General features: G+C 48.2%; 1 protein-coding gene across 18 annotated transcripts in view; it reads right to left on the bottom strand.

Annotated features, from left to right (window-relative positions):
• The window catches only part of LOC129859615 (bromodomain adjacent to zinc finger domain protein 2B-like), a 78,855-nt gene that overhangs the window by 9,849 nt on the left and 46,544 nt on the right, over positions 1-22,462 (bottom strand). For 5 of the 18 annotated variants that reach the window (XM_055929620.1, XM_055929630.1, XM_055929622.1 and 2 more), the window contains exons 4-22: positions 11,931-12,131; positions 11,541-11,699; positions 10,521-10,726; positions 9,769-9,999; positions 9,086-9,673; positions 7,125-7,869; positions 6,689-6,973; positions 5,671-5,731; positions 5,453-5,561; positions 4,982-5,083; positions 4,249-4,477; positions 4,052-4,144; positions 3,872-3,945; positions 3,680-3,745; positions 2,954-3,019; positions 2,698-2,742; positions 2,279-2,311; positions 730-795; positions 281-421 (exon numbers count right to left, since the gene is read on the bottom strand). In XM_055929620.1, coding sequence (XP_055785595.1) covers positions 281-421; positions 730-795; positions 2,279-2,311; positions 2,698-2,742; positions 2,954-3,019; positions 3,680-3,745; positions 3,872-3,945; positions 4,052-4,144; positions 4,249-4,477; positions 4,982-5,083; positions 5,453-5,561; positions 5,671-5,731; positions 6,689-6,973; positions 7,125-7,869; positions 9,086-9,673; positions 9,769-9,999; positions 10,521-10,726; positions 11,541-11,699; positions 11,931-12,131 — 3,500 coding nt within the window. The remainder of the gene's footprint in view (positions 1-280; positions 422-729; positions 796-2,278; positions 2,312-2,697; positions 2,743-2,953; positions 3,020-3,679; positions 3,746-3,871; positions 3,946-4,051; positions 4,145-4,248; positions 4,478-4,981; positions 5,084-5,452; positions 5,562-5,670; positions 5,732-6,688; positions 6,974-7,124; positions 7,870-9,085; positions 9,674-9,768; positions 10,000-10,520; positions 10,727-11,540; positions 11,700-11,930; positions 12,132-22,462) is intronic. The other 13 variants (XM_055929625.1, XM_055929637.1, XM_055929626.1 and 10 more) reach the window with 8 other exon arrangements.

The following is a 22,462-nucleotide window of genomic DNA, read 5'->3' as shown; positions in this document are numbered from 1 at the left end:
GATGGCAGTGTACAGCACAAACCGTGTCCAGTACTCAGGTTTCACATATGATACATAACAGATATAGTGTACATACCATTGCGATGATACAATGCACTTAACCACCCATAACCCAAACCTAGACAATATTAACTTGTCAGTTCAAATATACATAAAGCAAAATAAATGTAACTAAATTAAACAGCCACATACAACTTGGAAAAAGCTAGGTCCCTTTAATGATGTCACCCTTCAGACATCACGCAGGACTGAATCATGGGCAAGATGGGTCATTTATTACCTTATGATCGGCCAGACACATGTCTTCATTTGGCTTCTTCAGCTCCCTGGCAATCTCCAGTTCCAGCCTCCTCAGCTCCAATTTCCGCTCCTTGTTCAGGCGTTTCTCATCCCTCTTTTCCTGCCGCAAGCGCTCGCGCTCCTGAGGCCCCAGAGAAGGAGAGAGGGGAGAGTTAATGGGCTCACGCCAGTGGCGGTAAAACAGACAAGAATGTCAAGCCGAGTCTGCTGAGTAGTTTTAGAATTCAGCCCGGCGCCCCTGCCTGCGCACTCAAAGAAAAAGCGTTCGAGGGCCATTCTTTTGACTCAGTTAGTGTATTGAAGAAATGAAAAGGAGAGGGAGGAGGGTTTGAATGGGTTCGGGAAGGAGTGGGACCTTCTGGCACGCACGTGTGTGTTGTGTTGAGTGTATGTGTGTGTGTGTGTGTGTGTGTGTTGTATGTCACCTACCTCTGCTTTTTTGCGAGCCTCCACCGCCTTCATGAGCATCCCATGTTGCCGTCTCCTCTCCCTCTCCTAGCAGAGCAGAGAAAACACACACACGTTACACACCGGAGAAGGTGTAATCTCCACAGGTGAAGTCAGAGAGGTGGAACCCCCATTCACCTCCATCATGGCGAAGTTTTCACATACAGCAACACGTACAGTTGAAGCTGAGGTTAAGAAGACAACAGTACGAATGACGACAACCAGAAAGCATCAGAGGGAGAATGCGGTAGATGGCGATGACGAGGTCAAAAAAAGAGAAGTTGGGGTCAAGCTATGATGCCTCTAGGTAAAAAGCTGACGGAACAAACGCAAAATGACTGAGTCATCATAGCCACAAGCCAGTCGGATGAAATCAAACATTGCGCTGTGTATCATCCATCTGTTTAGCTGATAGCCGTTCCAGATTGAAAATAGCCTAAACCTATGGGGAGATATCGAGGGAAGGTCTTACAAGGAGACTTCCCTGGTTGAGGATAGATTGTCTCCAAATGTTTTATTGTAAACCAATAGGATTTGATCAAGGCAAAGCGAGGACAGTGACTGTCTGTCTGATAGGGATGGGGAACTCAGTGATGTGATAAACAGATAGAAGGCAATGAAACAGATCCTCTGGTGTCAGCTGCATAAATACAGTATGTAGGGGCCAGGAGTTTCTCCTGCTTAGGTTTATATTGTTAGGAAAAACTCCTGGCTCTAATCGTGTGCAACAGATGCGCTCAACAAGCAATAGCCAGCCAGCCAGTCAGGTTGCTGGAGAAAACAGGCAGGTAACAGCAATAGACAGACAGCCAGTCAGGCTGCTGGAGAAAATAGGCAGGTACAGCAATAGACAGACAGCCAGTCAGGCTGCTGGAGAAAATAGGCAGGTACAGCAATAGACAGACAGACAGTCAGGCTGCTGGTGAAAACAGGCAGGTACAGATACAGAACAGAGCAGCAGAACGACTCAGGCTACATTCCAAATGGCACCCTCTTCCCTATGCAGTGCACTACTTTTGACCAAAGTAGTGCACTATGAGGTAGTGCACTATGCCATTTCAGACGCAACCTCAGAGACTCAATGGGACGTAACAGGTTAAAGGGCAGCTCTTTGTGGACGGAGACGGACACAAGCTCAATGTCTGGAACTGGAAAAGTCAAGCACTCACAGCCACTCAAAAACAACAGCTAGACGATGGATGTGATGGATGACTCATCGAGAGGAGTGTACTTTCAGACAGTAAGAGTGAGCATGGCAGGGCTTGGCCGCCTTTTGCAATGCATTCTGGGGAGTACGGGGGGAGCTACCGAACCACCGCAGGCGGAGCGAGGTCAGGTGTCTCAGAGCAGATGGAGGCGACACACTGTTGTTGTTTTTGTTTGTGTGTGTGTGTTTGTGTGTGTTGGTTTTGCTGAAAAGCCATGCAGAATAATGTAGTATGACTGCAGCCAGTGCTACACTTAATGCTATGACAACCATATCACAACCAGGAAACACGATGCGGTGTTAGATGTACAAAAATAAACATACCCATACCATATCTAGTCTATGCCTCTCCAACTCCTGGCAGAGAGAGTTGGCAAAGTATTATGGAACAGAAATGACAGCAAAAAAAAAAACAGATTGTTTAGCAGAAAAATACCCAAAGTTCAGAAATAACCCAATAGAATGGAAACTGACCAAAGAGAAACATTAAAAGGTTTAATAAAATATGTAGTTACACACAACCTTGAAACACACGCACACACACACACACACACACACACACACACACACACACACACACACACACACACACACACACACACACACACACACACACACACACGCACACACACACACACACACACACACAGTAAACACTGATCTAGCTGAAGTGTATATGGTTTTTAGTATAATTTCAATCATGTCAGAAGAGACAAGGCGTGCTGCTAAAAAGCTCCGCGTACCTGGTGCTTTAAAATGACTGCATGCTGTCTTCGCATTTCTTTCTCCTTCAGGGGTAGACAGAAAAGATGAGGAAAGAAAATCAATACACTTTCATGCAGCAACCATCATGAAAATCACTAGGGCTGATGGGATTTCAGACCATTTTACAGAGGAGCTACAGCTCATGCCTAATCTCATTGTCAGACACAGCTCATCTGGAAAAAGCTTTGACATTTTGGTTTATATTGAGATGCTGTGTGTAACACAAACTCTCACCTTTATTCGTTTCTCTGCCTCCATAATTTTGGCATTCGCAACCTCTTCTTTCTTTCTCCGTTTAGCCTGCGAATGCAAATCGGGTCAAATGTCATTTCACTGCCAGACATCTGGACAGACAGACTGACGGACACATGCCACCTCGCAGTTTCGCACCGCAGCACTCAAAATATGATATTTTCCCTGTAACAGAAAATGAAACGTATGCCTCACGTGCCAGTCAAATGTGTAGAACACAGAGAGTGAATCAAGTATCATTTAAATATGTAATTGCAAACAGCAAAAAAAAATCCTGTTAAGAGTGGCTTGCCAACCGTGTCAACTCAAATTTGATTTAGTCCTGCTAAAATACTTTGGAGCTCCTACAGTGTAATTGTGTGTGCAAGGGAAATATAATTTTTTCCCCCACCCACTTATGCTAAACTGTTGCTGTTGTCGGATAAAATAAAATACAAATATTTCTGTCTAATTTAAATATGGTCTGACTCTGAGACAGCTAGCGGAGACAGCGATTTTAATATACAACAGCCGTCAACCAAGACCAATTTAGCATTAGTTCCATGTGGAATTATGCCTTACTCCTTCCAACACTGTGGTATTATTCAGTAATGGGCTTGGGTAAGATTAAAACGCCATGGACAGAGTAGGCTCTGGGATGCAGTTTGAGGAGTGACGTTCTGCTAATTCAGAGGATATGTTCCGTATTGGGTCAGGTGACTGTAGTACCTCCAGGATCTGCTGTGCCCTCATCTCCTTCTCCAACCTGATCTGCTGAATACGCTTGATCTTCTCCTGGAGAAACACAGAGGTAGGTTGATCGATACACTATGCAAACCAAACGGTGGTGCAGTGGTAAAACAAGGATACCTCAGACGGGACGGTTTGACAGGAAGTGGTGTCACATAAAGAATGCTCTACCTGCTGCTTGATGAGCTTCATTTGCTCCTTCTGCTTCCTCCTTTCCTCGGCCGCCATGATGGCTGAAAGAGAGACTTTAGGGGCTTAGGTGTTAAGAAATGATTTGCAGCAGTGGTACTGTACATCTCTACAAGAGGACAGTGGGGAATGGTGCATGCACTTAGATGTAGCGTAGTGTACCTTGTTGCTTCCTGGCCTCTTTGGCTGCCCTGGCCATGGCCTGCTTCTCTAGCTTCCTCATCATCTTCATCTGGGCCGCCTGCCTGGCTATCTCTGCAGAGAGAGGTGATGGAACGTTACTGTGTGACCAAACATGTTTGGTAGGTAGCATTCATAGACTTCAAATGGAGATCTTTTCATTTTTTTCTTCTCCTCACCTTGGGCCTCCAGTTTGCGTAAGAGTTTGGCTTCGCTGGGGCTAGGCACCTCTGCCCCCAACCCCAGACCCTCTCCCACGTTGGGCGGCCGGCCCTTCCTCCTCCGGGAGCCCTTTCCCCCCTCGGCTCCGCGCTGGCGCTCTGAGTTGGGGGGCCGTCCCCGCCGGCCATCCATGGCCAGGATATGAGGGATGACATCCTCGTCCTTCAGCAGGCTCCACTGCAGACCCTGGGGGTAGGACGGGCGCGAAACAACAGGGTAGAGGGGCAGTTAGTGTCGTGTGGGTAATAAACGGATTCAACATACTTCAGTTGCTTTTATTACTCTACTGTTACTCTAGGTTTTACTCTTTAGATCGATCACTCATGACAGAAAAGAGGGCAGATCAAAATCTGCAATGCATAGTGTTATTACTGGACTGCAAAGCTAAGAACCGGAAAATGGTCAAATTTCTACCTGTGATATGGACACCACTACAATGCATTCCATTCCCCATTCAGCTAGTTAAACTATCCTACTGTACAGTATATGACTGGTCACCTGTGGAAGTAATGTCAACTGATTATTAAATGACTCCCTGGACAAAGGGGGCTAGGGGGTAGGACTACTGGAGTCTATAGCTGATTTCTATCAATGTCCCTGAACTGCTTAAGTCACTATACAGTTTCTACTGTACATGAAAAGAGGAAATAAACACATTTTAACGGGCAATAGATAGATGAAAGAGGTCACCTGGGGTCCTTCTCTGGCTTCATAGAAGTCACCAACCATTATCTTTGCACTGAAGCTAAAATTATCGCGTGTGATGCCACTTATTCCATTTCTGGATAGATACTACAGAAGAGAAAATAATGACGTTTGGTGAGACAGGGATATCCAATGTGAAAGTATGTAAAAGTGTGACATTGAAAAGCGATCTAGCTACAGTGGCGGAAGCTAAAAACTAAAGTGACGATTCAACTACTAAGCATCAAAAGAATTAGGGGGGAAATTGAGCAAAAGCACAGTGAGAATCAGAATGCTCTAACGACAGGTCAGCTTTTAGTAGGCAGAGGAAGGGATTGGGGAAATGAACTAAAAGGATTCCAGCTCTTCTCATGTTAAGGTCACAGGGGTTAGCATTGATGCTAAGTGAGCACTAGCGTGAGGGTGAGGCTAGTTGCTAGCATAAGGCTAGTCTGAGGGGTAGTGGTTACTGTTTACCTTCACCACATCTGGGTACTGCCTCAACTTCTTCCCGCATGGCGCGTAGTACGCCACGTCGCCTTGCATCTTCCCGGACGCGCTCTTGATCCGCGTTTCTCTCTGCCAGCTGGGAAACACACGGACGGACGGAAGGAAACTGTGAGTGAGTGACCGAATGCCAGAGGCTTTGCCATTGCTAGAGAGAGCCAATCAATTCAAATCTCCACTCGACCTACCCCAACTCCAGAGGTATCCTCAACTCCTGCTCATCCATCACCCTCTTTCTTTTCCCTGCGCCTGGTGAGAGAGAGAGACAGAGAGAGACAGAGGGAGAGAGAGGCAGAGAGAGAGACAGAGAGAGAGAGAGAGAGAGAGAGAGAGAGAGAGAGAGAGAGAGAGAGAGAGAACGAACCCGTTAGTCAGACCGAACAGTACACAGTCAAAGCCTTCTCTCCGTAGACCTAAACACCCAGCTACAGCCACACACAGAGCTACTGCCCAAAACACATACCCATAGCCACAGCATCACAGTGCTGAATATGAGCAGTGTTTTGTTCTCTGAGACAAACGGGGCTGCCACTGTGTCTCCAACCCACCAGCTGTGGCCATGAGAGTGCCTTATTGTTTATGCGTTCCCTTTATTTAACCAGGTAGAGTATTGAGAAACTCCGTGCTCTGAAAGCAACTTAAGGAAATGACTGAAATATGTCCTGAAAAAATCACTGACATTCCTATGTGAATTTGATGGACACCAAAACATGTTGAATTGAAATGTGCTTAGGAAGATTGGAATCTCTGTTGGAAAATTCCAGTCTTCCTTGTTGTGTCTGTGTGTGTGTGTGTTATTTCCTTTCCTAAGCTGGGTAATCTCCCAGTGCTGAGAGAGATAGGAAGGAGAGAAGAAGGGAAAGAAAGAAAGAAAGAAAGAAAGCTCGGGCATGGCAGGAGTGCCAAACAAGTTGTCAGGCCTGTTAAGCCCAGGGACATGCACCTACAGGAACCCAGGCCTGTTAAGCCAGCCAACCGCCCGGCTAACTAAAAATAAAACCTCCTCTTCCTCTCCCTGTTCTCTCCCCACAGCCATCTGAAGATGATAGCATATCATGCCATGTGTGAGCTATTCCAGTGTGGTTACGTGTCCTCAATAGTTAAAGGTACAGCTAGCTGTTTTTGCAGACTGGTTTTGTGCTTGTGCTGTATGAGTAGCTTTGGCAGAGTAGGTAAAGAAGTTTAAGGAGTGTTGCCTGCGGTTACCTGGGGGCGTGACCAGGGAGTAGGAGGAGGAAGGAGAGCTGTGATAGGCCAAGGCACTGGAGCTGGTGACGATGTTGGGCGTCTTGATGACCTGCAGGTTGAGCGGGGAGCAGCTGGCGGCTGTGTGATTGGTTGAGTTGCTCAGTAAGGTGGCGTGGCCTTTGGTTAGCTTGAGTGGGGTTTTCTCCCTCTTGGAGGCGGAGCCTGACGATGGCAGCTTCAGCTTCGGGTCCTTCAGTTTGCCACCGGAGACGTCCTTGTCGCTGTCCGAGTTACTGTCAGAATCTGAGAGGAGGGTACCAGAAAGAGAGGGTTTATCACTGGTTGAATGGTGTTCACTGCTGTACATCACCATAACCCCCCCCAAAAAATACTGTACACTACAAAACATTGCATGTGCCTTCCATTAGGACGTTCAGAACGGTCGGTATCTAACCTGACAAGCTGTCATCCGAGTCCTCCTCATCATCCTCCAAATCATCCAGATCATCATCGTCGTCGTCGTCGTCATCCTCAACAGAGTCATCCGAGTCCTTGCTGCTAGGGAGACCGGGGAGACCTGGGAGGCCGGCCTCGGCCCCTCTGAACAGGTCCACCAGAGACTGCACCAGGTGACTCTGAGAGAGGCCCTTCCAGGCTGCCATGGGGGCCAGAGCATGGGCCTGAACCTGGAGGTTAGGGGCCTGGAGCTTAGGGGCCTTGGGGGCCTTGATCTTCCTGGGGCCCCGGGCCGTGGCCGGTGAGGGTGAGGTAGCGGGCCGCGCCGGGGGGCCCTGAGAGGAGGCCGAGTGGACCCTACCGCCGGTGCTGAGGTTGACGGGCAGCGAGAGGGACGCCCCTGCCCCAGAGAGGTCCTTGTTGGAGTCTTTGCGGGGCTTGGTGATAAGGGCTAGCGGCGCGTCCTGAGTGGTGGTGCTTTGGATGACTCCGTTGGGGTGGGCAGCCAGGCCCAGGAGAGCGCTGGACAGGAAGAGGTTGGAGTGGTTGTTCTGGGGGGGAGGGGGGAGGGGAGCAGGGGGCAACTTGGTGCTTCTGCCACCACCACACGGACTCTCCGAGGAGGACAGCTTGGGGGGCGGCAAGGAGGATGACGTCACCCCAGCAGCCTTCCTAGAGGTTTTGTGACCCTGCTGCTTCTTGGGCTGCGCCGCCGGGAACGTCTGGCCTTGCGAGAGTAAAGACTGGAACGGCAGGAGGGAGGGTGGGAAGGAGGGAGGGGGATAAAACAAGGGAAAAGAAAAGAGAAAACAGCATAATTGTGCCAGCTGTCAATTTACATCTACGTTGATTATTCAAGCTGGTGATGAAGCACAATGCCTGGCTCACTGTCTCACTGTGCCTAGGACAGAAGCCTGGAGACAATGGCATATAACATGGCAATAACCACAGGCATTGTACTAAGTAAAGAGTAAAGCTGCTGAAAAGCGGCTTCCATTTCCCGTATCTCACTTAAATGACTACAGTTATGAGTCTGTGAAAAGTGTTAGCGTCATGCATCTGTGTTTTACTTTAAACAGCATAATGGCAGATTTTATAGAACGACAGTTTGGCGTTGCACCGTGTTTCAGCAAACACAGGTTAGGGCTTCGACATGTACATTCAACTAGATGTGATATCAAGTGAAACAAATCAATTTCACAGACCATGTAATACAGTAGCAGTTCCTGAACCACTGGGGGAATGCAGAGGCCTTTGGTTAAAAAAGAACCTCCCCACCGGTAAAATGGAACAGGGGAAAAGGCTAGATTTCCAATTCTAGCGGGCTGGAGCCATAGGAATTAGCTTAATCGATGAACTACTATTTCAATTACCATTTCGACTACATCCGAGAGGTCCACAATGCACTGTAAAAGGTGATAAATATGTATATGTTCTATCCAGTTGTGAATGTATTAAATGGAGAGTAAAACGGTAATAAATACATACAGTAACTATATGTGCCGTCTGCTTTGCTGAGGTAATGAGGCCAAAAGCATTGACCTTTTGGTTGACCTTTTGGTTTACAGGCTGAGCAGCACAGCAGGACACCCAATCAAATGACTCAGACAGGACTGCCACTTCCCTCTCTGACTCCCTCTGGCTGGAAGCAGCCCTTTTACTGCAGCTCATCTACAGTGTTACAATGAATTACGAACAACCTTCTAACTGTGAAAGGCGAAACCGGTTCATGTTCGACCGCTTTTAGATTATCCAAATTAGGTGAAAAGCTAAACTAGCCAGTAACCAATCTGTGGTATTATTTGACCATGGGAAAAAGAGCTACTGTGTGAATACTGGGATTTAAAAAAAAATTTGTATTTATTTAATTTAACCTTTATTTAACTAGGCAAGTCATACTTGATACTCTTGGTACCATACTCCTTGCTAGTGGCTGGGCAGAGAGGACAGTGGACCAACCTGTTTGAGCCTGAATTCGTTGATCTGAGAGAGTGATTCCTCCAGCAACTTCCTCTTACTAGCCTTCCCACTGCCAGGTGTCTTCAGAGGCTTGGGCTGCTGGGAGTTGGCCATGGGCGACGTGAGGAGAGGGAAGGATTGAGGCGAGGAGGCCAGGGGTACAGAGCGGGCCAGGGAGGGCACCGACAGGGGCTTGGAGGAAGAGCAGAGGGACAGGGGCGGGTGCTGCGGCGAGGAGGGCAGAAGCTTGGGCGGCTTGGGGGAGGCTGTGGTGCGTCCTTTGGGGGAGGTGATGAGGGGGATTGGAGAGGCAGAGACGGGTGATGGGGAGGTTTCCCTGCGGGGTTGGGTGAGGAGGGCAAGGGGCTTGGAGCTGGCTGCTAGGCCCGTGGACTGGATGACACTGAGGTGGTGCTGGAGACCCTCCTCCCTGGGCCGGGAGGTCTGGAGGGACAGGGGGGAGCTCTGGGACAGGGTAAAGGGGGAGTGCTGTGAGGGGACCAGGGTGGGGGGGTCGGAGGGTAGGCTGTGGGGCAGGCTGTTCCTATTGTCTTGGGCCTCCTTCATGCCCGAGCTTAGTGTCCCGATCTGGAGAGGAGAGGAAGCCCAATGTTAGCTCACCCCGGAGCACATCACAGACATAAGTAGCTATACACTACCAGTACTACTCACTATCACTGTACCTTCATTTTTTTCTTCGTCCGCCTCGCCTTCTCCTTCTCAGAGTTCCACGCCTCGCTCTTTCCCTCCTCTTCCTCATCCTCATCATCGTCGTCGTCATCATCGTCGTCGTCCTCTTCCCCTCCGAGGTCCTCCAGGTCGCTGCTGATGGCTCCGTCGCTGGAGCTGTCCGAGGAAGAGCCTGATTCGCTGTCACTGACCCCAGCGACCTCCGCTGGCTTTTTACTGGGCTTCTGCATTAAGGCAGAGAGCTGACAATCAATAAAGCACCCAGTGTACATTTTAACCATTTGATTTTTGTTTCTAAACTGGAAATGGAAAACTTAAAACGTCCAAAATAGAACCCAAGTCAAATACTTCAGGCTTTACTATAGCTATAGACAGGTTAACTTTTAGCAACAAAACCAACGAATGCACAACTATGGGGTAAAACAGACAGAGCTGGCTTGTTAACAACATGTAAACTATATTTCATCTCCAAATTATACAATTGTATAATGAGCACTATCGATTTTTTGCACTATTAGCATTGACATGGAATCCGTCAAAACACCTCAAAACAAGAGATGGTATCAATAACAAGATACAACAAGCTGAAACGAGCTACCTAAAACATGGCAACTTCTTGCCCTCGTTGCTAGCTATCTGAGCGTCCAGAATCATAACAACGCGGCTTCCGGCCACGTCGATGTGCGTGCATAATTTTCACAACGTTGTCATCAGTAATCTAGAGCCACTACATCATTGAGCTGACCTTGTCCTTAGGTTTGCGGGGTACTTTCTCCAGCTGTAGCTCTGCTGTGTGGCTCTGGCTGTGAGGGCTGCTCCTGGGGCCCTTGGCCTTGGAGTTGGGGCCCTTAACAGCCTGGGAGGCACCCAGGGATGGGGACGCGTTCATGGAGTAAGACCCCTGCATGGTTGGGGAGCAGACCCCACTTCCGTTCACTGCCCCGTTCACCCCTGAAATCGCACGGAAAGAGGCACAGCACACCGTTACATAGCATCTTAATCTCATCTGAGCAACGAGACATTGCGAGTAAAAACGCAAATGAAATATCTGGGGTTCTTCTGAATGCGGAAGAGAGAAAAAAGCCGTACGAAAATATTGATTTAATGCGTATCTCATTTAGGCATGCTGAACATGGCGTGAGCACAACATGAGTGGTTTACATAATAAAAGATAAATTAAAAGATAGCATCAAATGAAAAAAGTAGATTAAGAGAGAAAGGGTACAGAGAGAGAGAGACAGAGAGCAAGAGAGAGTGTGAGAAAGAAAGAGCGAGAGAGAGAGAGAGAGAAAAAGATAAAGAGAAGAAGAAAAAAAGCCTGCACATACGCCATTAACTGAGACTGGAAGTCATTATAAGGTTCTCGACGGGAGAAATCTCATCACGGAGCCGGAGACTGCCGAGACTAGGGAGCCTCTCGCTTAATCCCTGTGAACAGTTTCCACCACCTGCTTACAGGAATGATTAATTCATTCACATCTCTCGCAATTGCCAGAGGGGTAAAAAACGTTGCGCTTTAAATACCTCACCCTCTTAAGGGTACCTTTTATTTCCTGGCGGTAAAATCATTTGCTGCTTTTGAACAGGTGTGAGAAGCTTCTTCACACTCTGTGCCAGTATACAGGTACAATAAAATACATATTTCCCCCTGATGAGAACAGGAAGTGTCGCAATTATCACCTTTGTTCTAAGCTGTTATTATCTGTATAGGTCAGAATGAAGCACTTGGAAAAGTTCAATGTAAGAAGGATGGGCGTAGCTGTACCTTTGGGGGTCTGTCCGTTTTTGCTGGGGGTCCTGGAGGGGGCTTGCAGGGGGCTGTGGTTCTGCTGGATGTGGGGGGTGAACATTGTGGGGAGGCCCAGGAACGGGGGGAGGAAGGCTGCTGCCCCCCTACTGTGGGCCTCTGCTGCTCGCCACCATTCTGATGAAGAGAGAAGACAAGGACACCGACGTGTGAGTGCCATTCTGTCTCATCCACTAAGTTCAGTACTGTATATCAATTGCAATTGCCTAAAGAGTATTAGAAGTTAGCACACCCTTAAATACTGATTAGTCATGATGTTTCATCCATCTGCTGTTCAGGTCAAGTAAATCTCCTGGACTCAGTCATGTTACACCTGTCCAAGCGCCACACCCGGGCCCCTCCTCTTACCTGTCAGAGCTCCCAGTTGGGGGTGTGCGGCCAGGGCAGCAGACATCCCCAAGGACCCCAGGGACCCCAACGACCCCAGGCCTCCAAACTCTGGGCGTCCTGAGCTGGTGGTGTACAGGCCGAAAGCTGGGTGGCTGACCAGGGGGAAGGCACTTGACAACGTGTAGGGCTGCTGGTCGCTCATCGCCCCATACAAACGACCTGATGGACAAACAGTACAAAAAAAATTCAACAAATGTACTTATTAAGTCCTTTTTACTTCAGTAGTCACATCATCAGTTGTCACATTACTCATTGTGTATCTGTTCTTACATCTATTATTACGTGTTTGACTTTTCGATTATTTCTCTATTTTCTTTCTCTCTGCGTTGTTGGGAAGGGCTCTGAGTCAGCATATCACTGTTAGTCCACAACTGTTGTTTACAAACCATGTGACGAATAACATTTGATTTGATCAACAGTGTGCTTCTGTTTGGGGTATAAATAAATTGAATTGAATTCTGAGATGACTCAAGGGTTCGCCGTGCCCTCGAAATACCCTGACTCCCTGACTCGCTGGCTTCTTAGGTATTCATCCCTTCTGTGTGTTAAAGTTTAATGACGTTTTCTCCTCTCCCCCTACAGGTTTTCTGCTGGGTAAGATGATATTTTATGTATATTCAACAAGACATTCGGCAGTGTAAAGGACAAAGATAGCCCTGGATTGGAGCTTGACAGGATTACACATGCTTGTGCAAACACAGAACAGAGCAGCTCAGATCGGAGTGACTGAGACAGAGACACTTCTCAGAGGGGAGATACGCATCATGCATGTTCTAGATAGACGGAGTTCTAGGCTGTACTTCAGTAGGGGAGAGAGAGAGAGAAGAAGACAAAAAGAGCTATCGCAGTCGACAATTCATATTATATTTTCTGACGAGGAGCTGATTTGTTAAATTAGGCTACAAAGAGAACGTTCTTAGGGGCAGATAAAAAAAATCATAATAATAATTAAACGCGAGAAATTTGCATAAGTATTCGATTTTGTATTTACCAAGAAACTTGAAACGGATGTGGGCTGAGCAGCGGGACATTTGGACAGCTGGGAGTGTAGTTGAAGTGTTTCTGCAGGTACTGTATAGCACTGATCCTTCCTCGCTACTCCATTACGTCCGTCACCATGCAAATTAAACGAGCTCAAATAGGCTAAATCAGTGGTAGACCGAATAACAAGCGAGTCGCGGTCCTTCAATACGTCAGTGGTGTGGTGTTTGAGAGGCATACCTGTGATAGAGCATGTTCCTAATACTTCCCTCCAAACCTTTTTTGATTTAAATTTCTGCCCCCCCCCCTCCCCAGCAAAAAATGTGGAATACTTCAACACGATCGTCATCAAGCTTTCCCCTAAACCTGAGTACAATCATTTTTGTCAGGGCAACCGGAGCGCGTTGTCTCCTCGCACAGTCAGATGCAATTTGGTCTGAGCATATTTCATGCAAATTCAATTTCCATTACAGAAGGGTGAGAAAAAGAGAGAAAGAGAGGCTGGTAGAGGGAGGGAGGCTGCGGCGGGGCGAAGCCTAGCTCTCTTTGAGCCAGGTAATATGTATGCATAAAAAGTGATGACAGGCGATGTAAAGTGTTATTCACCGCGCTTGTGAAAATGTCAACCCACGCCCAGTGAGTGCTGTGTGAGTGTGATGCCCCCAAATTCTACAGAATCAGATGATGGAGTTGAGACGCACAGAAAAGAACCAGAACATTTGCGCCTGCCTATCTGGCTGTCATAAGTGAGAGAAAAAAAACAACTAAACATAATTAGGCCTAAGCTAAAGTACTTTCGTTTTGCGTGCCCTAAAACAGCTATGTATAATCAACGATATAACGATGGGAGCATGAAGTGAAAATACAATGTAGAGGCTAAATTGCTGAGATGATCAAGGGAATCGAATTTAAATGTCCATATAACATCATATTACATAACATAACTCTCTGGTTGGTTAAGCCTGAGTTACAATTACATTATCTTTATTTATTTTTATTTTTTTCACCTTTATTTAACCAGGTAGGCTAGTTGAGAACAAGTTCTCATTTACAACTGCGACCTGGTCAAGATAAAGCAAAGCAGTGTGACACAAACAACAACACAGAGTTACACATTGAATAAACAAACATACAGTCAATAACACAATAGAAGAAAAAAAAAGTATATATACAGTGTGTGCTAATGGCGTGAGAAGGTAAGGCAATAAATTGGCCATAGTAGCAAGTAATTACAATTTAGCAAATTAACACTGGAGTGATAGATGTGCAGATGATGATGTGCAAGTAGAAATACTGGTGTGCAAAAGAGCAGAAAAGTAAATAAAAACAATATGGGGGTGAGGTAGGTAGATTGGATGGGCTATTTACAGATGGACTATGTACAGCTGCAGCGATCGGTTAGCTGCTCGGATAGCTGATGTTTAAAGTTAGTGAGGGAAAAATATAAGTCTCCAGCTTCAGCGATTTTTGCAATTCATTCCAGTCATTGGCAGCAGAGAACTGGAAGGAAAGGCGGCCAAAGGAGATGTTGGCTTTGGGGATGACCAGTGAGATATACCTGCTGGAGCGCGTGCCGTTATCGTGACCATTGAGCTGAGATAAGGTGGGGCTTTACCTAGCAAAGACTTATAGATGACCTGGAGTGAGTGTGTCACGGTTCATGAATCCACTGCCTCACTCTCTCTTTTCTCTCTCTCTCTCTCTCTCTCTCTCTCTCTCTCTCTCTCTCTCTCTCTCTCTCTCTCTCTCTCTCTCTCTCTCTCTCTCTCTCTCTCTCTCTCTCTCTCTCTCTCTCTCTCTCTCTCTCTCTCTCCTGTGTTTGTGTGGGCGTGGTTCCCAATCTTGGCCTGATTGTCTGCGCCAGCTGGAATTAATTATCTTCCCCTTTATATGTTCTGTAACCTGTGTTTCTTGTTGTCAGATCGTTGTTTCTTCCCTGAGGTTGTGTCGTGTGTCAGTGCTCATTCTCTCGCAGCCCTTGTGGGGATTATCTGCTGTGCTCCTTCCTACCCAGCCGGACTCACTCCCTTGGATTTCTCAGCACGCTATCATCAGAGGATGTGCCCTAGGCCCTGGGTTGGATTCTGTCTGAGTATATTCTGTCTGTCCTGTTGATGCTGTAAACTATTTCATTAAACCATCGTTGCTTGCATCTTGCATCCGCTTCTGTATTGTGACAGAACGATCTGACCACATCATGGATGCAGCGAGTTCAACGAGTCTGACCGAATTCATTTCCCGCAGTATCACGAGAATGGACCAACAAGAGGAGAACATCTCCAGCACAGGTCGGGCAGTACAAGCCATGGCGACGCAGGTATCCCAGCTGACCCAACAATTACAACATCTGAAGGGTCTCGCTGCGCCACCTACACCGGCAGTTCCACACGCCCCGCCAGAGCTGGATTCTCAGCTAGAGCCACGACTACCGACACCAGAGGGTTATTCAGGTGATCCGGACTATTGTAGAGCTTTTCTTACGAGATGTTCCATGCATTTCTCGTTGCAGCCACGGACCTTCAACCAGGAACAGTCTAAGGTAGTATTCGTACTCACACTGCTATCCGGCAAAGCGGCTCTTTGGGGAACGGCGGTGTGGGCGAACCAGGACCCATGCTGCACCTCTTTCCAGACACTCTCCGAGGAGATGAGAAGAGTCTTCGATCGGGCCGTGGCGGGTAGGGAGGCGGCCAGACTACTCGCTGACCTTCGCCAAGGAGACCGTTCAGTATCGGAATATTCCATTCAATTCCGCACTCTGGCTGCAGGGTGTCAGTGGAACGAGGAGGCGCAGTGGGACATGTTCCTGCATGGGCTGGAGGACCGGGTTCAGAAGGAGATTTATGTTCTGGATCTTCCCAGGAGTTTAAATGGACTAGTGGAATTAGCCTTGAGGGTCGACGCTCGTCTGAGTCGTATTGGCCGCCGAGCATGCCCTAACAGACCGTATAACAACACGGAGGACTGGCATGCCAGCGGCGGGAACACGGCGAGTTCAGACTTCGCTCACGAACTCATGCAGCGGGGAAGAGCTCGCCTCTCTCGGGAGGAGAGGGAGAGACGGAGATCCCAAGGACTCTGTCTCTACTGTGGTAGAGCGGACCACTTTATCCACTCCTGCCCGGTAAAAGATCAAGCCCGGTAGTAAGTATGAGGCTATTATCGGGTGGTATCACAACAGAGAAGACCTCATCATCCACCCTCCTCCCGGTAAGACTAAGATGGGCCACCCACACGCACGACACCCAAGCCTTACTGGACTCAGGAGCAGAGGGTAATTTCATGGACTTCAAGCTCGCTCACAAGCTCCAGATTCCTATCACCTCACTCACGCACAAGATATCCGTCAACGCTCTCATTGGTCAAGAACTCCCCAACATTTCACACACCACTGAACCTATCACACTCATCACTTCCGGCAATCACACTGAGACATTATCATTTCTACTCATGGACTCACCTCTGGCACCATTAGTTCTCGGCCACCCTTGGCTCACCCAACACAACCCCAGAGTTGACTGGGGTCAGAACTCCATATCCATGTGGAGTAACAAGTGTCTTGAGTCCTGTTTAGTGTCGGCTTGTTCATCTGTCTCTGATTCTGTGTTTCTAGAGAAGGCAGTGGATTTGTCTAACGTGCCCGTTGAATACCTCGACCTGAAGGAGGTGTTCAGTAAGTCCCGTGCTGCTTCTCTTCCTCCGCATCGTCCCTATGACTGTGCAATAGAATTATTGCCAGGTGAGTCTCCGCCTAAGGGTAAGTTATATTCTCTCTCTGTTCCTGAGAGGGAGGCTATGGAGAGATACATCTCTGATTCTCTGGCATCTGGATTAATTCGTCCTTCCTCTTCTCCAGCGGGGGCGGGGTTCTTCTTTGTGGGGAAGAAGGATGGATCTCTGCGTCCTTGCATTGATTACCGTGGGTTGAATAACATCACAGTGAAGAATACCTATCCCTTACCGTTGATGTCCTCAGCCTTTGAAAGGTTACAGGGAGCATCTGTGTTCACTAAGTTGGATTTACGTAATGCTTATCATTTGGTTCGCATAAGGAGGGGGGACGAATGGAAAACAGCGTTTAACACCCCCAGAGGGCATTTCGAATATTTGGTCATGCCTTTCGGGCTATCCAACTCCCCAGTGGTTTTCCAGGCACTCGTCAATGACGTGCTGAGAGATATGATTGATCAGTTCATATATGTTTACCTGGATGACATACTGATTTTTTCTTCTTCTCTCCAGGAACATGGTCAGCACGTCAGACGAGTGCTCCAGAGGTTGTTGGAGAATGGACTTTTTGTCAAGGCGGAGAAATGCATTTTTCATGCACAATCCGTTCCATTCCTAGGTTACATCGTCTCGACTGAAGGTATTCGCATGGATCCTGACAAGATTAAGGCTGTGGTGGAGTGGCCAAGCCCAGATTCCCGTAAGGCCCTACAGAGGTTTCTGGGATTCGCCAATTTCTACCGGCGTTTTGTTCGCAACTTTAGCCAGATAGTCGCTTCCCTTACCGCCTTAACCTCCCCCAGAGTGACGTTCAGGTGGACCGATACAGCCGAGGCTGCATTCGTCAAACTCAAGAGCCGCTTTGTTTCGGCCCCCATCCTCATAGCTCCCGATCCCTCGCGTCAGTTCGTGGTGGAGGTGGACGCTTCAGAGGTGGGGGTAGGTGCGGTACTTTCCCAACGTGCCGCTTCCGACAACAAGATGCACCCTTGCGCGTTCCTTTCCCATCGGTTATCACCTGCGGAACGCAACTACGACATTGGCAACAGAGAGTTGTTGGCAGTAAAGTTAGCATTGGAGGAGTGGCGCCATTGGTTAGAGGGTTCGGGGGTACCTTTTATAGTTTGGACCGATCACAAGAATTTGGAATATATCAGAACAGCCAAGAGACTCAACTCCAGGCAGGCGCGGTGGGCACTCTTTTTCGGACGTTTTGACTTCTCTCTCTCGTATCGCCCGGGTTCCAAGAATGTCAAACCCGATTCCCTTTCTCGTATTTTTGACCATTCTGAACGCCCATCCACTCCCGAGTGCATCCTACCCAGGACCCTAGTGGTCTCCACACTTATATGGGAGGTTGAATCGAGGGTCAGAACGGCCTTAGAAGGGGTAACGCCTCCGCCCGGTTGTCCGCCTAATCGGTTGTTTGTGCCGGAGGGGTGTCGGTCCGATGTTATTCGGTGGGGGCATTGCTCCAACGTAGCGTGTCATCCAGGAGTCAGCCGTACTAGCTTTTTAGTGAAGCAACGCTTTTGGTGGCCGCTGATGGCTCGTGACATTCACAGTTTTGTCTTGGCTTGCTCGGTTTGTGCCACTGGGAAGAGTTCTAATCGACCCCCAGATGGGTTACTCCAACCGCTGTCGGTCCCTTCGAGACCCTGGTCCCACATCGCGCTAGATTTTGTTACCGGTCTCCCGCCCTCTCAGGGCAAGACGGTTGTTTTGACCGTGGTGGACCGGTTCTCGAAGGCGGCTCATTTTATTCCCTTGCCTAAATTACCATCTGCCAAGGAAACAGCGGTAACGGTCGTGGATCATGTCTTTCGCTTACATGGCCTGCCGATGGACGTAGTTACTGACCGGGGGCCCCAATTTGTGTCCAAGTTTTGGCAGGAGTTTTGTAGGTTACTGGGAGCAAGTGTCAGTCTTTCTTCAGGGTTTCATCCCCAGAGCAACGGTCAAACGGAGAGGGCCAACCAAGATTTGGAGAGAGTGTTGCGATGTTTGGTTTCTAAGAACCCCTCTTCCTGGAGTCAACAACTCTCTATGGTTGAGTACGCTCACAATTCGTTGCCAGTGGCAGCCACGGGTCTCTCTCCATTTGAGTGTAGTTTAGGTTACCAGCCACCTATCTTTCCCAGTACAGAGTCCGAGGTCACTGTTCCCTCCGCTCACGCTTTCATCCAGAGGTGCCGTCACGTATGGAGCAGAGCCCGTGAGACTCTCCTCCGGGTGGGGGCGCGCACCAAGGCTAAGGCCGATCGCCACCGGTCGAAGCCTCCGGTATACGTCGTTGGACAAAGAGTGTGGCTTTCCACGAAGAACATTCCACTCCGATCCGTTTCTAACAAGCTTGCCCCCAAATTTATCGGGCCGTTCAAGGTCACCAGGATCATTAGTCCGGTGGCGGTCCGGCTCAAGCTTCCTCCGGCGTATAGGAGAATTCATCCTACCTTCCATGTGTCCAAGATAAAACCGGTGTTTCAGGCACGCATTAACCCGCCGGTCCCGATTCCCCCGCCGCCACGACTTGTTGATGGGGAGACCACCTTTTCTGTCAATCGGATTTTGAACTCGAGAAGGAGGGGACGCGGATTCCAGTACCTGGTAGACTGGGAGGGTTACGGTCCGGAGGAGAGAAGTTGGGTACCCGCTAGGGACATTCTGGATCACTCCCTTATTGATGATTTCAATCGACAGGTAAATTTGTCTGGGAACGCCAAGAGGCGTTCCTAGGGGGGGGGGTATTGTCACGGTTCATGAATCCACTGCCTCACTCTCTCTTTTCTCTCTCTCTCTCTCTCTCTCTCTCTCTCTCTCTCTCTCTCTCTCTCTCTCTCTCTCTCTCCTGTGTTTGTGTGGGCGTGGTTCCCAATCTTGGCCTGATTGTCTGCGCCAGCTGGAATTAATTATCTTCCCCTTTATATGTTCTGTAACCTGTGTTTCTTGTTGTCAGATCGTTGTTTCTTCCCTGAGGTTGTGTCGTGTGTCAGTGCTCATTCTCTCGCAGCCCTTGTGGGGATTATCTGCTGTGCTCCTTCCTACCCAGCCGGACTCACTCCCTTGGATTTCTCAGCACGCTATCATCAGAGGATGTGCCCTAGGCCCTGGGTTGGATTCTGTCTGAGTATATTCTGTCTGTCCTGTTGATGCTGTAAACTATTTCATTAAACCATCGTTGCTTGCATCTTGCATCCGCCTCTGTATTGTGACAGAGTGGGTCTGGCGACGAATATGTAGCGAAGGCCAGCCGACTAGACCATACAGGTCGCAGTGGTGGGTGGTATGTGGGGCTTTGGTGACAAAACGGATAGCACTGTGATAGACTTCATCCAGTTTTCTGAGTAGAGTGTTGGAGGCTATTTTGTAAATGACATCGCCAAAGTCAAGGATCTGTAGGATAGTCAGTTTTACGAGGGTATGTTGGCAGCATGAGTGAAGGAGGCTTTGTTGCGAAATAGGAAGCCAATTCTAGATTTAATTTTGAATTGGAGATGTTTAATATGAGTCTGGAAGGAGAGTTTACAGTCTAGCCAGACACCTAGGTATTTGTAGTTGTCCACATATTCTAAGTCAGAACCGTCCAGAGTTGTGATGCTAGTTCTGCGGGCGGGTGTGGGCAGCGAACAGTTGAAAAGCATGCATTTAATTTTACTAGCGTTTAAGAGCAGTTGGAGGCCACGGAAGGAGTGTTGTACGGCATTGAAGCTCGTTTGGAGGTTTGTTAACACAGTGTCCAAAGAAGGGCCAGATATATACAGAATGGTGTCGTCTGCGTAGAGGTGGATCAGGGAATCCAAGAGCGACATCGTTGATATATATACAGAGAAAAGAGTCGGCCCAAGAATTGAGCCCTGTGGTACACCCTTGAGACTGCCAGAGGTCCGGACAACATTCCCTCCGATTCGACACACTGAACTCTGTCTGAGAAGTACAGTGGGCCAAAAAATATTTAGTCAGCGACCAATTGTGCAAGTTCTCCCACTTAAAAAGATGAGAGAGGCCTGTAATTTTCATCATAGCCTCAGTGCTGTGGGCAGCTGGGAGGAAGTGCTCTTGTTCTCCATGGACTTTACAGTGTCCCAAAACTTTTTGGAGTAAGAGCTACAGGATGCAAATTTCTGTTCGAAAAAGCGAACCTTTGCTTTCCTGACTGACGGCGTGTATTGGTTCCTGACTTCCCTGAACAGTTGCATATCGCGGGGACTATTCGATGCTATTGCAGTCCGCCACAGGATGTTTTTGTGCTGATCGAGGTCAGTCAGGTCTGCAGTGAACCAAGGGCTATATCTGTTCTTAGTTCTACATTTTTTGAAAGGGGCATGCTTATTTAAGATGGTGAGGAAATTACTTTTAAAGAAGGACCAGGCATCCTCGACTGACGGGATGAGGTTGATATCCTTCCAGGATACCCGGGCCTGCTCGCAGAAGTGTTTTAGGGAGCGTTTGACCGTGATGAGGGGTGGTCGTTTGACCGCGGACCCATAGAAGATGCAGGCAATGAGGCAGTGATCGCTGAGATCCTGATTGAAAACAGCAGAGGTGTATTTGGAGGGCAAGTTGGTCAGGATAATATCTATGATGGTGCCCGTGTTTACGGATTCTGGGATGTACCTGGTGGGTTCCTTGATAATGTGTGTGAGATTGATGCCATCTAGCTTAGATTGTAGGACTGTTGGGGTGTTAAGCATATCCCAGTTTAGGTCACCTAACAGAACGAACTCTGAAGATAGATGAGGGGCAATCAATTCACATATGGTGTCCAGGGCACAGCTGGGAGCTGAGGGGGGTCTATAACAGGCGGCAACCGTGAGAGACTTATTACTGAAAACATTAATTTGTTAAATTAGAAGCTCTCACTTACAGAAGAGAGGAAAGAGTTCACGTTCCAACTCTTCGACATTAGGCCGGACTGTGTACCTACAACATCATAAAATGCACAAGGGCACTGTAGGCCTAATACTGGGAGCATCTTTTCAACAGCAATTCAGGACTAATGAAATGTAAAGGTGTAATTTCCCTAGAGGCAGATTCCTAAAATGGCCTAAATGCTATCTCCATTTTGTAAACCAGTAATATGGAATCCACGGAGATTGAGGAAGATATCTTCAAAATCATAATAGGTTAATAAAAAGGTTTATTTGCATGTGGGAAGCGGAGTTTAAATGCTCAGTGGGAGGTGGGGAGGGAAACAAAGAGTGCCAGCCACCGTGCCAGAGTGGTGTGGCGACACATGAGAAAATGCCCTTTGAGCCGGCTTCAAGGCCCTAGTCTTCGCAGTCTGCTGCACCACGACAGAGAAATACCTTGTGTACTTCATTAGAATATGCTGAATATGGAGTGCCTTGCCTTGCCAAAGTCAGCTAGCGGATACGGAGACAAATGACTGAAAATACAAAACACAACCCCCGAAAGGCCAGCAGCAAGCCGCCACTTCCGTCGCGTCTCCCTCCCGCCAAAACCCCGCCTGTCACTCTCGCCTCGACCGACCTTCCCCAAGCAACAGAGTGACATCTGCAAATGCCTTTTCAATATTAATGCGCTTCCAGCTGGAGAATAATTAAATCAGAAATTTGGAGAGAAGCGAGCAGCCGAGCAGAAATACAGGATTACCTGATATCCTCTCTCTCTCTCTCACTCTCCTCCACCCTCCTCCTCCACTCTCTCTGACAAACACAACTGCATTCTAAAAAAGCACCGGGCCTTTTTTTTCTTCCCGTGTTCGGAGGATGCTAGCCGAAGGGGGATTAATTTGTTGTTTGTTGCAGTCAATCAAATTT

Source organism: Salvelinus fontinalis, chromosome 7, assembly GCF_029448725.1.
Source record: "Salvelinus fontinalis isolate EN_2023a chromosome 7, ASM2944872v1, whole genome shotgun sequence".
NCBI classification, from domain to species: Eukaryota; Metazoa; Chordata; class Actinopteri; order Salmoniformes; family Salmonidae; genus Salvelinus; species Salvelinus fontinalis.
This window is presented reverse-complemented; position numbering and strand designations above follow the sequence as displayed.